The sequence below is a fragment of the Glandiceps talaboti genome, chromosome 14, assembly GCF_964340395.1.
Source record: "Glandiceps talaboti chromosome 14, keGlaTala1.1, whole genome shotgun sequence".
NCBI classification, from domain to species: domain Eukaryota; kingdom Metazoa; phylum Hemichordata; class Enteropneusta; family Spengelidae; genus Glandiceps; species Glandiceps talaboti.
The window spans coordinates 1,007,501-1,021,919 of record NC_135562.1 but is presented as its reverse complement, the minus strand read 5'-3'; the positions used below and the strand labels follow the sequence as shown (position 1 = coordinate 1,021,919).

At 35.5% G+C, this 14,419-nt stretch overlaps 1 protein-coding gene across 1 annotated transcript in view; it reads right to left on the bottom strand.

The window, feature by feature from the left end:
• Window positions 1-14,419, bottom strand: part of LOC144445559 (laminin subunit alpha-5-like) — a 104,996-nt gene that overhangs the window by 24,082 nt on the left and 66,495 nt on the right. Inside the window, exons 44-58 of the mRNA XM_078135162.1 lie at window positions 13,979-14,159; window positions 13,416-13,544; window positions 12,790-12,941; window positions 11,921-12,022; window positions 9,644-9,755; window positions 8,250-8,417; window positions 7,503-7,690; window positions 6,799-6,915; window positions 4,891-5,048; window positions 4,223-4,361; window positions 3,442-3,535; window positions 2,720-2,836; window positions 1,820-2,005; window positions 1,027-1,181; window positions 515-676 (exon numbers count right to left, since the gene is read on the bottom strand). Of these exons, the coding sequence (XP_077991288.1) occupies window positions 515-676; window positions 1,027-1,181; window positions 1,820-2,005; window positions 2,720-2,836; window positions 3,442-3,535; window positions 4,223-4,361; window positions 4,891-5,048; window positions 6,799-6,915; window positions 7,503-7,690; window positions 8,250-8,417; window positions 9,644-9,755; window positions 11,921-12,022; window positions 12,790-12,941; window positions 13,416-13,544; window positions 13,979-14,159 (2,160 nt within the window). The remainder of the gene's footprint in view (window positions 1-514; window positions 677-1,026; window positions 1,182-1,819; window positions 2,006-2,719; window positions 2,837-3,441; window positions 3,536-4,222; window positions 4,362-4,890; window positions 5,049-6,798; window positions 6,916-7,502; window positions 7,691-8,249; window positions 8,418-9,643; window positions 9,756-11,920; window positions 12,023-12,789; window positions 12,942-13,415; window positions 13,545-13,978; window positions 14,160-14,419) is intronic.

Genomic DNA, 14,419 nt, shown 5'->3' with positions numbered 1-14,419 from the left:
TTACATCCATTTCAAGTCCCCCTAGGAAGGTCAATTTATTTACATCCGTTTCTAGTCCCCCCAGGAAGGTCAATTTACTTACATCCATTTCAAGTCCTCCTAGGAAGGTCAATTTACTTACATCTGTTTCAAGTCCTCCTAGGAAGGTCAATTTACTTACATCCATTTCAAGTCCCCCCAGGAAGGTCAATTTACTTACATCTGTTTCAAGTCCTCCTAGGAAGGTCAATTTACTTACATCCATTTCAAGTCCCCCCAGGAAGGTCAATTTACTTACATCCATTTCAAGTACCCCTAGGAAGGTCAATTTACTTACATCTGTTTCAAGTCCTCCTAGGAAGATTAATTTACTTTCATCCATTTCAAGTACCCCCAGGAAGGTCAATTTACTTACATCTGTTTCAAGTCCTCCTAGGAAGGTCAATTTACTTACATTTGTTTCAAGTCCCCCTTGGAGAGTCAATTTATTTACACCTGTTTCAAGAAGTCCCCCTAGGAAGGTCAATCTACTTACATCTGTTTCAAGTCCCCCTAGGAAGGCCAAGAAACCCTTCTTCCGTGTGGTATTAAAGTACAACGACATGGTTGTATAGGCTTCTGTCTCCTGCACATAGGGCTCTGGGATAGATCGCAGTTGGAGAGTAGTGGTAGGTCGGAAGGTCATGGCAACATCAATCTGAAAATAGAAATAGTATGAAAGGTCATGGAAAGTCAATCTAAAAGTAGAAACAGTATGTGAGTGATAGCAAGACCAAACATAGAAAGTCCGAGGTCATGGCAAGGTCAATCTAAAAATAGAAACAGTATGTGATGCCATGGCAAGGTCATTCTAAAAATAGAAAGCGCATGCAAGTGTTCAAATGACAATTTGAAAGCCGTCACCCAAGTGTCCATTGTGAGAAAAATACTGATCAAATAATTGGCAACACATTCATTGAGTTTACAAATTGTGTGACGTTTTTCTGAGAAGTTATTCATCAAATTCATTAATATTTGAGGTGTTTGCTCATTGATATCTCAACTTACACGAGCTGCTTGATCTCTGGCTCTTTCTATTTTGTCCTTCAACTCTGTCAAGTTACCCATTGCTTTCATATGAACGTCCATCACTCTGGCTTTTTGAATACCCATGTTGCCTAACAGGGCTTGAGCTTGCGGTACATACAATTTTAATTTATTCACTGAAAGAAAATGATAATTTAACATATTTAATTATCTTAACACAATTTGAGCTTGAGGTATATATAAGTTTAACTTTTTCACTAAAAGAAATAAAAAATTATGTCCTTTATTTCCTTGCTTGACTATAACTGTTATGCTGTCAGATCTCACAAGTACTCTGGTGATTATAGACATGTTTCATTTCAACGCAAAATACATCTCAGAAATAAACTGTTTAAACGTTTGCTCTTACTTTGCTCAAGAAAACACAAATCCATTCTCAGTTAAAATCAAGAAGAAGAAAATCAGGAATCATTGTACAAATTTTTGAAATAGAGGTGAAAATGATATCAAAATTAGGCCATTTTAGAATCCAATATGGCCACCATCTAATATGGCCGCCAAATAAAACTCTATGGGAAAATTAAAGATTGTCAATATCATTGAAAACACGATGGTGGACCCCACATTCTTTTATTATTTCAAAAGGAACAGAAGCAGACTTCCATATGGCGGAGTTTGGAGAGATTTAAAGAAAATCGATTTTCAGTGAACTTTTACCCCGGTGCAGTCTACCTTAATAGTAGAACTACACAAATTCTTGACATATATGTACTGTTACAACATTGTGATATGTTCCTTTAACTTTTTAACTTACAGCTTGTTTCAGCTTTATTCATAGCTCTATTTATGTCAGCAACATCAACTGGATATTGCTGTACTTGTAACATTTTGTCGGGTAATTCGTCAGCAATATTCAGTATTTTGTTCTTAGCTTCTTGTGCTTTGCCCTTAGCTGCTTCAGCTGTATTCACAGCCTGGCGAGCTTTGGCAGCCAAGTTATCTGTAAGAATTAAATCAAATAATATATCTGTAATTATCAAATCAAATCATATCATATCTAATAATCATATCAAATCATATCTGTAATCATATCATAATCTTAGACTAATAATAAAATCAAACCTTATCTATAATCAAATCAAATAAAATCATATCATATCAATCACCATGATAATCCTTTAGTAGCAAAAAAAATCTACCGCACACGATGAGTTTATACATTTTCTGCATGTGTCCCTTTAACTTCTTTGAGTACTTCAACCATCTACCAGTACAATTATCATCACCATTATTATCATTGTCATTGTCACCACAGCCACTACCCCATGTCATCCTCTATCTTTGTATTAGAACATCTTGTCTCGTGAGTGAAACATCAAGGTAACTTTATTTCTCCTGTAACTTACCTGATGGGATTGTATCAATGTCAGCTTTGATTTCATGAGTGAAACATCAAGGTAACTTAATTTCTCCTGTAACTTACCAGATGGGATTGTATCAATGTCAGCTTTGATTTCATGAGTGAAACATCAAGGTAACTTAATTTCTCCTGTAACTTACCAGATGGGATTGTATCAATGTCAGCTTTGATTTCATGAGTGAAACATCAAGGTAACTTCATTTCTCCTGTAACTTACCTGATGGGATTGTATCAATGTCAGCTTTGATTTCATGAGTGAAACATCAAGGTAACTTTATTTCTCCTGTAACTTACCTGATGGGATTGTATCAATGTCAGCTTTGATTTCCTGTAAACCATCATTGGTGTCTTTATTCAACTGTTCAACTCGTTTTACATTGTCTTTGGCATTATCAAGTCTCTGACTTAGATCTGAGGTTGAAAGGAAAATGTACATAATTATTTATGATTAAAAAGCACTTTCCATAATAAATAAAGTGGTCAAGGCACTGTATAATTATTACCAATGGCATGTACCGATAACAGCACAATGGCTCTTAACTTCCTCAACCCCCTTGGGTGCACAGAGTCCACAGCAGTCTCTGTAAGCGCATAAGATTAAAGTATTCACATTGCAACCTCTATCCTACCAGCTAGGATGACCATGACACAAGTGTGGGTCAAATCTTGCCCAAGGACTTCAGCCATTCAGAAACGAATGGCTGCAGCTAGGCTCAAAATCCTTAGGTCATGAGAACTTTCCAGCTGAATGAAGTAAAGTATTAGAGAATAACATAACAGCACCAGTAATATCAAAGAAAAATCAGTGAAAGTAATGGCGATAATTTTGACCGTTTTGACTCATAGTTCGAACACAGTAGAACAAGTGACGTACATAGACACGCATTGTCATGATATAGACATGTGTTGTTGTGACGTAGAACAACCAGGTTATAAATTCCATATTTCTTGTTCCACTTCACTTTTGCATGGTATAAGGAAACTTAATAATTATGTGATGTGTATGATTTGCCTACCTCCTTCCACTTTTTCTTTAGCAGTCTTTGCTTTCTTCCTGAGTCTGTCACTCTTCCTTTTGGAATTACTAGCAATATCAGCTTGACCCTCAGACTAGCAATTCAGACAAAATACAGAAAAATATTTTAATACATCTAGTATTGCATAATATAACACTCTAGTTGCACTACTGAGATGTTTTCACTTGTCAACTAAGAGATCTTTTCATGACTACATTTCTCAGTTTAAACCAGATGTGTATGCACATATATATATACAAACACACACATGTATGTATGTACATATGTACGTACATGCATGCACGCACACACACACACACACACACATACGTACGTACGTACGTACGTACGTACATACATACATACATGTACATACATACATACATGTAAGCATGCACACACATACATACATACATACATACATACATACATACATACATACATACAGACAGACAGACAGACAGACAGACAGACAGACATACATACATACATACATGTACATACATACATACATGTATGCATGCATGCACATGCCCACACACATACATACATACATACATACACACACACACACACACACACACACACACACACACACACACACACACACACACACACACACACACACACATACATACATATTTATTTATTTATTAAGCCGTGTACACAAGAAGTGACATTGGCACACACATACTCACACACACATGCCATATTAAATTTACAACTTGAAAAAGTACAAACAAAAGAAATTTCTTTTAAAACATGTAGATTGCATCTTTACCATATCTGCAGCATTATCTGCTGCAACCTTTGCAGCTCTCGCTGCAGCCATTGCATCAACAAGTGCTTCTTCTATGTGTTCATATGCTTTAGCAGCCTCAATAGCATTCTCACCATATTCTCTTGTATCAGCAATCAGACTACAAGGAATAAAACACAGACATGAATCCTAATGAACCTGACAGATTCTAAAATTGAAGCTTAATACATGAAGTCAAATATAAGTATAATCTACAAATATACGTGTATACGAGTGCAAGTAATCTCTGGTACATATGTAATAATAAGAATTGTCAACTCCATACTAACTCATCTAACCTGTCTTAGTATAAGTGTGTACCAGTGCAAGTAATCTCTGGTACATATGTAATAATAAGAATTGTCAACTCCATACTTACTCATCTAACCTGTCTTTATAGTATGAGTGTGTACCAGTGCAAGTAATCTCTGGTACATTATGTAATAATAAGAATTGTCAACTCCAAACTAACTCATCTAACCTGTCTTAGTATGAGTGTGTACCAGTGCAAGTAATCTCTGGTACATATGTAATAATCAGAATTGTCAACTCCATACTAACTCATCTAACCTGTCTTAGTATGAGTGTGTACCAGTGCAAGTAATCTCTGGTACATATGTAATAAGAAGAATTGTCAACTCCATACTTACTCATCTAACCTATTTGCTTGTCTACGTAGATTGTGTGCATGTATTGTAGCATTTTCTACCAATGGCTCCAGTATTTCATTCTGTTCCTTCAGGTGATCTACATACGGTTCAAGTCTCTCAACACCTGCGTCCAGCTTTGATGACTCTAGTGCTGTTATCTGTCAATATGGTAACAGTAATCAAAATAAAATGAAATCTCACTATACACATGAAATGTCAAACACACAAATCAAATCTCATACACGCACATCAGCTCTCATACACACAATTGAAATCCCATATACACATCAGATCTCATACACACACATCAGATCTCATGCACACAATTGAAATCCCATATACACACATCAGATCTCATACACACAATTGAAACCCCATATACACATCAGATCTCATACACACACATCAGATCTCATACACAAAATTGAAATCCCATACACACACATCAGATCTCATACACACAAATGAAATCTCATATACACACATCAGATCTCATACACACAAATGAAATCTCACACACACACATCAGATCTCATACACACACATCAGATCTCATACACACAAATTAGCTCTCACACCCACAAATCCCATATACACATCAGATGTCATACACAGAATTAAAATCTCATACACAGAATTGAAATCCCATACACAAAAATACCGCCAATGGCGTTGTAGCACAACTGTAGTTTTTAAAAATGTTTATCCATATGCTAGTCTATGCTAACAATAGGTGTTTATTTGCTGAATAACTATCCAGTTGCCTATCCAACCATGTTGCTATCTTTACGATAAATGCTATCATTTGGCTGTGGCTATGGGCGTGGTCATGTTGTTAGATATATTTGCATACATTTGTGTATGTTTTTGTTCACTTGTGTATGAATTCCTGATATTGTCTTTGCAATATACGTGATCATTTGGCTGTTGCTATGGGCGTGGTCTTGTTGCTATGCAAATTTACATACATTTTTTGGATGTTTATTCAATTATCTATTAAACCCTGTTGTTATCTTTGTGAAATACACCACCGTTTGGCTGTTGCTATGGGCGTGGTCATGGTTGCTATGGTATTTGCATACATTTTTTGAATGTTTACTCACTTGCTTACCAGATGATGTTGTTATTTGACCAAAATATACTGCCATTTGGTTGTTGCTAAAGGGCGTGGTCATGGTCGCTATGGCCAATTTTGTCAAAATGTTTTTAAGAAAATCTGCAGAATAACAGTTTCAGAAACATCTCGCCAAGTTTCTGACTAATTGACCAAGTACTTTTTGAGATATAAGTTTTTGACCAAAAATGAACATTTTTACACCTAATTTGCATATCACTCATGGAATCATGGTATGCTTAATATTTCTTCATCCATACATCCCTAGATACATTCCCATTAAATTTCAGCCCAATCTGCTCAGTAGTTTTAGAATTATAGATTTTTAACCAAAAAGACACATTTTTAGCCCTAATTTGCATATCACTGATGGAATCATCCCGTCATGAACAAATCTTACTTTACACCCCCTTAAGAATGTTCCCACCAAATTTCGCAACAATCTGCCCAGTAGTTTCTGAGTTTACGTTTTTTGACCAAAAATCACATTTTTTGACCCAAATCACACACCTGTGATGCGATCATTTTGATTTGAACAATTTCCCAACTAGACACCCAAAGTAATGGACCCACCAAATATCGTGGCAATCGGTTCAGCAGTTTTTGACTTTAAGTTGTTTACACACACACACACATCCACACACACACACACACACACACACAGACAGACAGACGCCGGGCGATCCCTATAGCACTACTGAACAAGTTCAGTTGTGCTAAAAATGAGATCTCATACACACAAATGAGATCTCACACATAGAAATAATATGGTATCATATATTAGCTTCACTTACTTGGACTGCCTTGTCTGCTTCATCGAGATAATCCTTGGCTCGGTTCAGAAGATCTTGAGCATCTTCAACTGTATCCTCTGTCATTGCAAATTTATCTTTGGCTTCTTTTACAATGCGCTACAGAGAAGACAGATATTGTGATTGTTCTATGTGATGAGATGTACTACAAAGCCAAAAGATTGGTTTCAAATTGTTGAAACTGTTAAAATTTTATTTTAAAATTAATGTTATCTTTACAAATCAAGTCTGCCTGGTTATACAATATACTTAGACTTGCAAACCAATGAGTCAGTTTATGTCATTTTGTATCATCTTTCTATTCCACCCACTTTGGCTTATGTAGACTTGAGAGCTGTAATCTATCAAAACTTACAGTGGAAATGGGGTTGGTATAGCATTTCACTGATGGGACATTAAAATGGAAATACAGTTGGTATGGCATTTCACTGACAGGACATTACAGTGGAAACAGGGTTGGTATAGATGGAAATATTACAACTCATTCCTGCAGCCTGGGGTTCTCCATGGGTTTACTTTGTTGGATTAATATATTCATATATATCCCATTGGAAAAGTACAATTTTTTTTTTTTTTTTTTTTTTTTTTTTTTATTTCATTTTATTTTATTTTATTTATTTATTTATTTTTTTTTTTTTTTTTTTGGGGGGGCAGTTTCTACACTAGTTGTCAGCTGTTATTGATACCTTATATTCTGGGTCTTTATTGAGATCATTAAATATATCAACTTCATCCAAAACTGCATTTGTTTCATCACTAAGATCAATCAATTCCCGGAATTTATCCATTACATTGTCAATACCGTCTTCCACACGGTTACATTCCTCTTCCTGTAAATCACCTTTTCTTTGTATTCTCTGTGCTCTCTTGAGTGCTGGAAGAGACAATAAAACCCCGCAGTAAAACACTGGAGTAAAACCCCAGAGTAAAACACCAAATAAAACCCCGGATTAAAACACTGGAGTAAAACCCCACAGTATAAACACTGGAGTAAACCCTGGAGTAAAACACTGGAGTAAAACACTGGAGTAAAACCCTGGAGTAAAACCCCACAGTATAACACTGGAGTAAAACCCGGAGTAAAACTCCACAGTATAACACTGGAGTAAAACCCTGGAGTAAAACACTGGCCAACTTTACAAATTCAAATATTCAACTTAATAACACATTGAAAAATTTGTTACGCATGATCATTTCAGTGATTTTGAAAAATGTTGATTTTCTGTAAATTGTTCAAAATGTTCAGCTTTCAAATTGACTTAAAAATCTTAGCAGCAGTCCTTGTTTTAAGGTAAAATGTGGCTGGAAACGAAGTCAATATAGAAGTCACACAAAAACAATGATGTGTGGCTTCACCAACCTTCAAAGTGATTTAATAATTATAGTTACAGATCTTTTACTCTAACTACAAATGTACATCTTTCAGATCTTACCATCTTTAGCAAGTTCTAATTCATCACCAGCATTATCCATTGGATCACTAAAGTCACGACCATCTATTTCTCTCACTATCTTCCTTGCTTCTTTTAACAAAGCGTCTGAATCTTTATCACCATTTTGACCAATTGTGTCAGCAGTTTCTATAGCAAAGTCTACGGCATCTAGACAACAAAGAGAATAACAAATATTACACCAGTACCATACACACACTTGCACACACACACACGCTTGCACGCATGCATACATGTACGCACGCACACATGCACGCACGCACACACACGCGCACACACATGCACACTCACACGCACACGCACACGCACACACACACACACACACACACACACACACACACACACACACACACACAAGTAGTTCTACAGCAAAGTCTATGACATCTAGACAATATCAGCCTTTAATCTTTGTGTTTTATTTGACTATGTATATTACTTCGGAAAGTAAGCTATCAACCAACTATTAACGATAGACACAAACTAAAATTACTGTTAGTGTGTGTTGTAGATTACACAAGTGGGTGATTACAGGGTGGATATAATAAGATAAAGTAAACACTGAATGTGCAGCTACTTTAGAAAAATTTGCTGTCAGGGACACAATCCTACTTTGTCAGCAATTAATAACATCAACTTCTTTAGCTAACTTATATCAACATGTTGTTATCATAGTTTTAGTATGTTTCTGTGTTAGCTTCCCGATAACTGACGTACCATCAATGCATCCACCAAGCAAAGCAATATTCCACTTAGTACAACACTCACTTTAATACAGCATTCATATGATGATTCAGTGTGTCCTCTAAGCCAATTTGACTCGCCACTGACGCACACAATTTCTAGTAACACACCAAAATTTGGTGTTCACCTATCTCTTACTATGTGGACCAGTGTGCCCTCTAAGCCAATTTGACTTGCCACTGATGCACATAATTTCTAGTAACACACCAAAATTTGGTGTTCCCCTATCTCTTACTACGTGGTGGCCAGTGTGCCCTCTAAGCCAATTTGACGTGCCACTGACACACACAATTTCTAGTAACACACCAAAATTTGGTGTTCACCCATCTCTTACTATGTGGTGGCCAGTGTGCCTCTAAGCCAATTTGACGTGCCACTGATGCACACAATTTCTACTGACACACCAAATTTCTTACTATGTCAAGTGGTGACTCACAAGAAATCCCAGTTCTCATTTTGACTCACAACAACAAAATTCAGCTATCATTAGAGGGCACACTTTTCATATCTGATGTATAACAATACTGTTTCAATTGATTTCATTTAGATGTCTGGTATACAGCCCTTAAAGTCAATCTGTAAACCAAACTTATGCAAAGTGATGACATTAGAAATTATGTTGCTAAGCAACCAACCTTTAACTTTCTTAGCTGCCTCTTCTACCAGTTTTTCAACATCTAAAGCTCTGTCCTCAGTATTGCCTGCATCAATGGCTGTATCCTTCCCATCATCCTTTGCTCTACGAGACTGTTGAAATAAAAAAGTCAAAGTTATCATAATTGTGCATTTAGAGTGCCCATATGGATGAGGATTGGGTATTTATTTTGGATTTTTAATTTATAATTTTGTCATGGCTTCCTACTTGAAAAATCAATATGAAACTACATAGACCAAATCTGGGTTTGTAATTCAATACACTGCAAAAAGCTAAAAAAAATTGTAAAAATGTTTGTTACTGTACGTACAATAACAAACATTTTACACATTTATAAATCTTTTGCAATTTATTGAGTTACAAAGAAAGACTTAGTCAATGTTGATTCATATTGATTTTTTGCCTTTAATACTGTACATAGTTTTAGCCAAGCATCAGACAAGGAAACTTAGTAGTAGGTTGATAGAATTCAGCTGTAACTTTACACCGGTGCAGTGCCAGCGTAACTGTGTATGTCTGAACAGGGTATAAATGGAACAACTGTGTATGTCTGAACAGGGTATAAATGAAACAACTGTGTATGTCTGAACAGGGTATAAATGGAACAACTGTGTATGTCTGAACAGGGTATAAATGGAACAACTGTGTATGTCTGAACAGGGTATAAATGAAACAACTGTGTATGTCTGAACAGGGTATAAATGGAACAACTGTGTATGTCTGAACAGGGTATAAATGAAACAACTGTGTATGTCTGAACAGGGTATAAATGGAACAACTGTGTATGTCTGAACAGGGTATAAATGGAACAACTGTGTATGTCTGAACAGGGTATAAATGAAACAACTGTGTATGTCTGAACAGGGTATAAATGAAACAACTGTGTATGTCTGAACAGGGTATAAATGGAACAACTGTGTATGTCTGAACAGGGTATAAATGGAACAACTGTGTATGTCTGAACAGGGTATAAATGAAACAACTGTGTATGTCTGAACAGGGTATAAATGAAACAACTGTGTATGTCTGAACAGGGTATAAATGGAACAACTGTGTATGTCTCAACAGGGTATAAATGGAACAACTGTGTATGTCTCAACAGGGTATAAATGAAACAACTGTGTATGTCTGAACAGGGTATAAATGGAACAACTGTGTATGTCTGAACAGGGTATAAATGGAACAACTGTGTATGTCTGAACAGGGTATAAATGAAACAACTGTGTATGTCTGAATAGGGTATAAATGAAACAACTGTGTATGTCTGAACAGGGTATAAATGAAACAACTGTGTATGTCTGAACAGGGTATAAATGAAACAACTGTGTATGTCTGAACAGGGTATAAATGAAACAACTGTGTATGTCTGAACAGGGTATAAATGGAACAACTGTGTATGTCTGAACAGGGTATAAATGGAACAACTGTGTATGTCTGAACAGGGTATAAATGGAACAACTGTGTATGTCTGAACAGGGTATAAATGGAACAACTGTGTATGTCTGAACAGGGTATAAATGGAACAACTGTGTATGTCTGAACAGGGTATAAATGGAACAATTGTGTATGTCTGAACAGGATATAAATGAAACAACTGTGTATGTCTGAACAGGGTATAAATGAAACAACTGTGTATGTCTGAACAGGGTATAAATGGAACAATTGTGTATGTCTGAACAGGATATAAATGAAACAACTGTGTATGTCTGAACAGGGTATAAATGGAACAACTGTGTATGTCTGAACAGGGTATAAATGGAACAACTGTGTATGTCTGAACAGGGTATAAATGGAACAACTGTGTATGTCTGAACAGGGTATAAATGAAACAACTGTGTATGTCTGAACAGGGTATAAATAGAACAACTGTGTATGTCTGAACAGGGTATAAATGGAACAACTGTGTATGTCTGAACAGGGTATAAATGAAACAACTGTGTATGTCTGAACAGGGTATAAATGAAACAACTGTGTATGTCTGAACAGGGTATAAATGGAACAATTGTGTATGTCTGAATAGGGTATAAATGAAACAACTGTGTATGTCTGAATAGGGTATAAATGAAACAACTGTGTATGTCTGAACAGGGTATAAATGGAACAACTGTGTATGTCTGAACAGGGTATAAATGGAACAACTGTGTATGTCTGAATAGGGTATAAATGAAACAATTGTGTATGTCTGAACAGGGTATAAATGAAACAACTGTGTATGTCTGAACAGGGTATAAATGAAACATTTAAAACTAATACATACTTCATCTTCTAACCGATCTGCTTTCTTCTGGAGATCTTTTAACTCTTTTCGGAATGGTTCCAAGTTACCAGTGTACCCTTTCTTTGCATTAGGTAACTGTGCCTATTACAGTCAAAATGTACACAATGTAAGTTGAAGTTTATAATGCAAGATTTTTGACTTGCATGAATATACTTAATACATAAATTCTAACTTTAAATAATTTTAATGTCAATGCCCTTTTTGATGCCATTAAAATCATCTTTTGGTGCTGTTAGTAAAGTTAATAGCATGTTTACATTGTAATCTGTGGTTTTGCTTTGTTGTCCCTGCTTGTAATAGTATCACCAATGGGAACCAAGCAATTTAGCCACGCCCCCACTCATGGCAGTTATCAGCATACAAGTTTAAAGATATTTGCATAATATTCGCTATATATTTTATGTATATTATGTCACTCCTGTGCTAATCTCAACAAGGTTACATTTAGTTTTGACTTCTTTTGAATATAGTCAATTATGCAGACGTATGTTATCACTCCCCATTGTGACCAATCAGTAGGAATGTGTTTTTTCAAACCAATCACTTTGAGTGTATAATTTTCAAAACCAACTGAATCGGTTGCTTTTGATGCTATTACAAGCAGTTAGTGAGAAAGTGAATGACGTATAACAGGATATGATTTTAAATTTATCTGTGTCTAATCTGTCTTACCTTAAGCTGTGATTTCAAATTTATCTATGTCCAATCTGTCTTACCTTAAGCTGTGATTTCAAATTTATCCATGTCCAATCTGTCTTACCTTAAGCTGTGATTTCAAATTTATCTATGTCCAATCTGTCTTACCTTAAGCTGTGATTTCAAATTTATCTATGTCCAATCTGTCTTACCTTAAGCTCATAGGCAGTTTCGTTAATCTGTTCTAATCTCTTCAAAGCACCAACACCAACGGATATATCATGTAGATTATCGCCAACTTCTGAGATGTTATGATTCAATATTTCCACTTCATCCAACAGAATATTAACACAATCATCACATGCTAAATGAAAAATTATGAAAATATTGTTGTAAGTTATACTGTCAAATATATTGAGATCGTTAAATTCATCTTATAATAATGACATATACTTCACCATTTGCAGATAATAAATAAAACAAATTAAACACACTAAAAATAATTAATAAGGTAATATCTTTGTTTAAGTTATATCATTATATCATTATTTGTTAATTCATTTCTATGAGATCATCTCACTTTCAATCATGAGATGAAGGTTTACTTAATATGCGTATATCCTAAACCAATGAGATGAAGGTTTACTTATGCATACATCTTTCTTTTGATAAACCAATCAGATGAAGGTTTACTTACACAAACATCCTTGTTTAGATAAACTAATCATATGAAGGTTTACTTATGTATACATCATTTTTTAGATAAACCAATCAGGTGAAGGTTTACTTATGCATACATCCTTATTTAGATAAACCAATCAGATGAAGGTTTACTTACGCATACATCCTTGTTCTGTTAGAATGTATCTCTCTTCACATTGATCACATCTGGGTCCTTTAGCACCTGGTAAACATATACAGGCTCCTGTATTTACATCACAACGTAAATTCTCTCCACAATCACAACCTGGAATACAACAATTTATGACAAATTAATCACTTTGGTCGGTTTGTCAATACCATATACATTCAACATTTTTCCAAATAAACTGACATTGAGATTGTGAAAATTGAAAAGTTTGATGAAAGTAGTGTCCTGAAAGTCAAAAACAGAAATGCAGGGTTGATCTGTTGAAATTTCAAGCCATGATTTTCATTTACTTAACTTGATTTGAATTATGCATTCTCATTATTCTGCTCAGCATCTGACCTATGACCTGACTTGACCTATGGCCCTGATACTTACATGGCTACATAGTTCATCTGTAATCCCCGGTAAACATAGGTTACATTCTTTGCCACAAACACCCAGCATACATTCACACTCTCCTGACTTCTCATCAACATCTGACTTATAACCTGGCTTAACCTTTCACTCTGACCTATGACCCGGATACTTACGTCTACATCCAACTGGGGTGTAATCCCAGTAACCAGGTAAACATTCATTACACTCTTTGCCACTAACACCTGGCATACATTCACACTGTCCTGTCACCTCATCACACTGCTCAGCACCTGATGCTTGGCCACAGTCACATGGTAAACAACCTTGGCAAGAACTAAATCCATAGTAATTTTTCTGGAAAAAAAAAATCAAATATAAAACTAAAATTTGAAAAACAGAATTTCAATATTACATCAATACATCAATATATAATGTAATGACATTTATAAGGTACAAAATTATATGTCTGATACAACATGATATGTCCTCAGTCTGATACAACATGATATGTCCTCAGTCTGATACAACATGATATGTCCTCAGTCTGATACAACATGATATGTACTCAGTCTGATACAACATGATATGTCCTCAGTCTGATAAAACATGATATG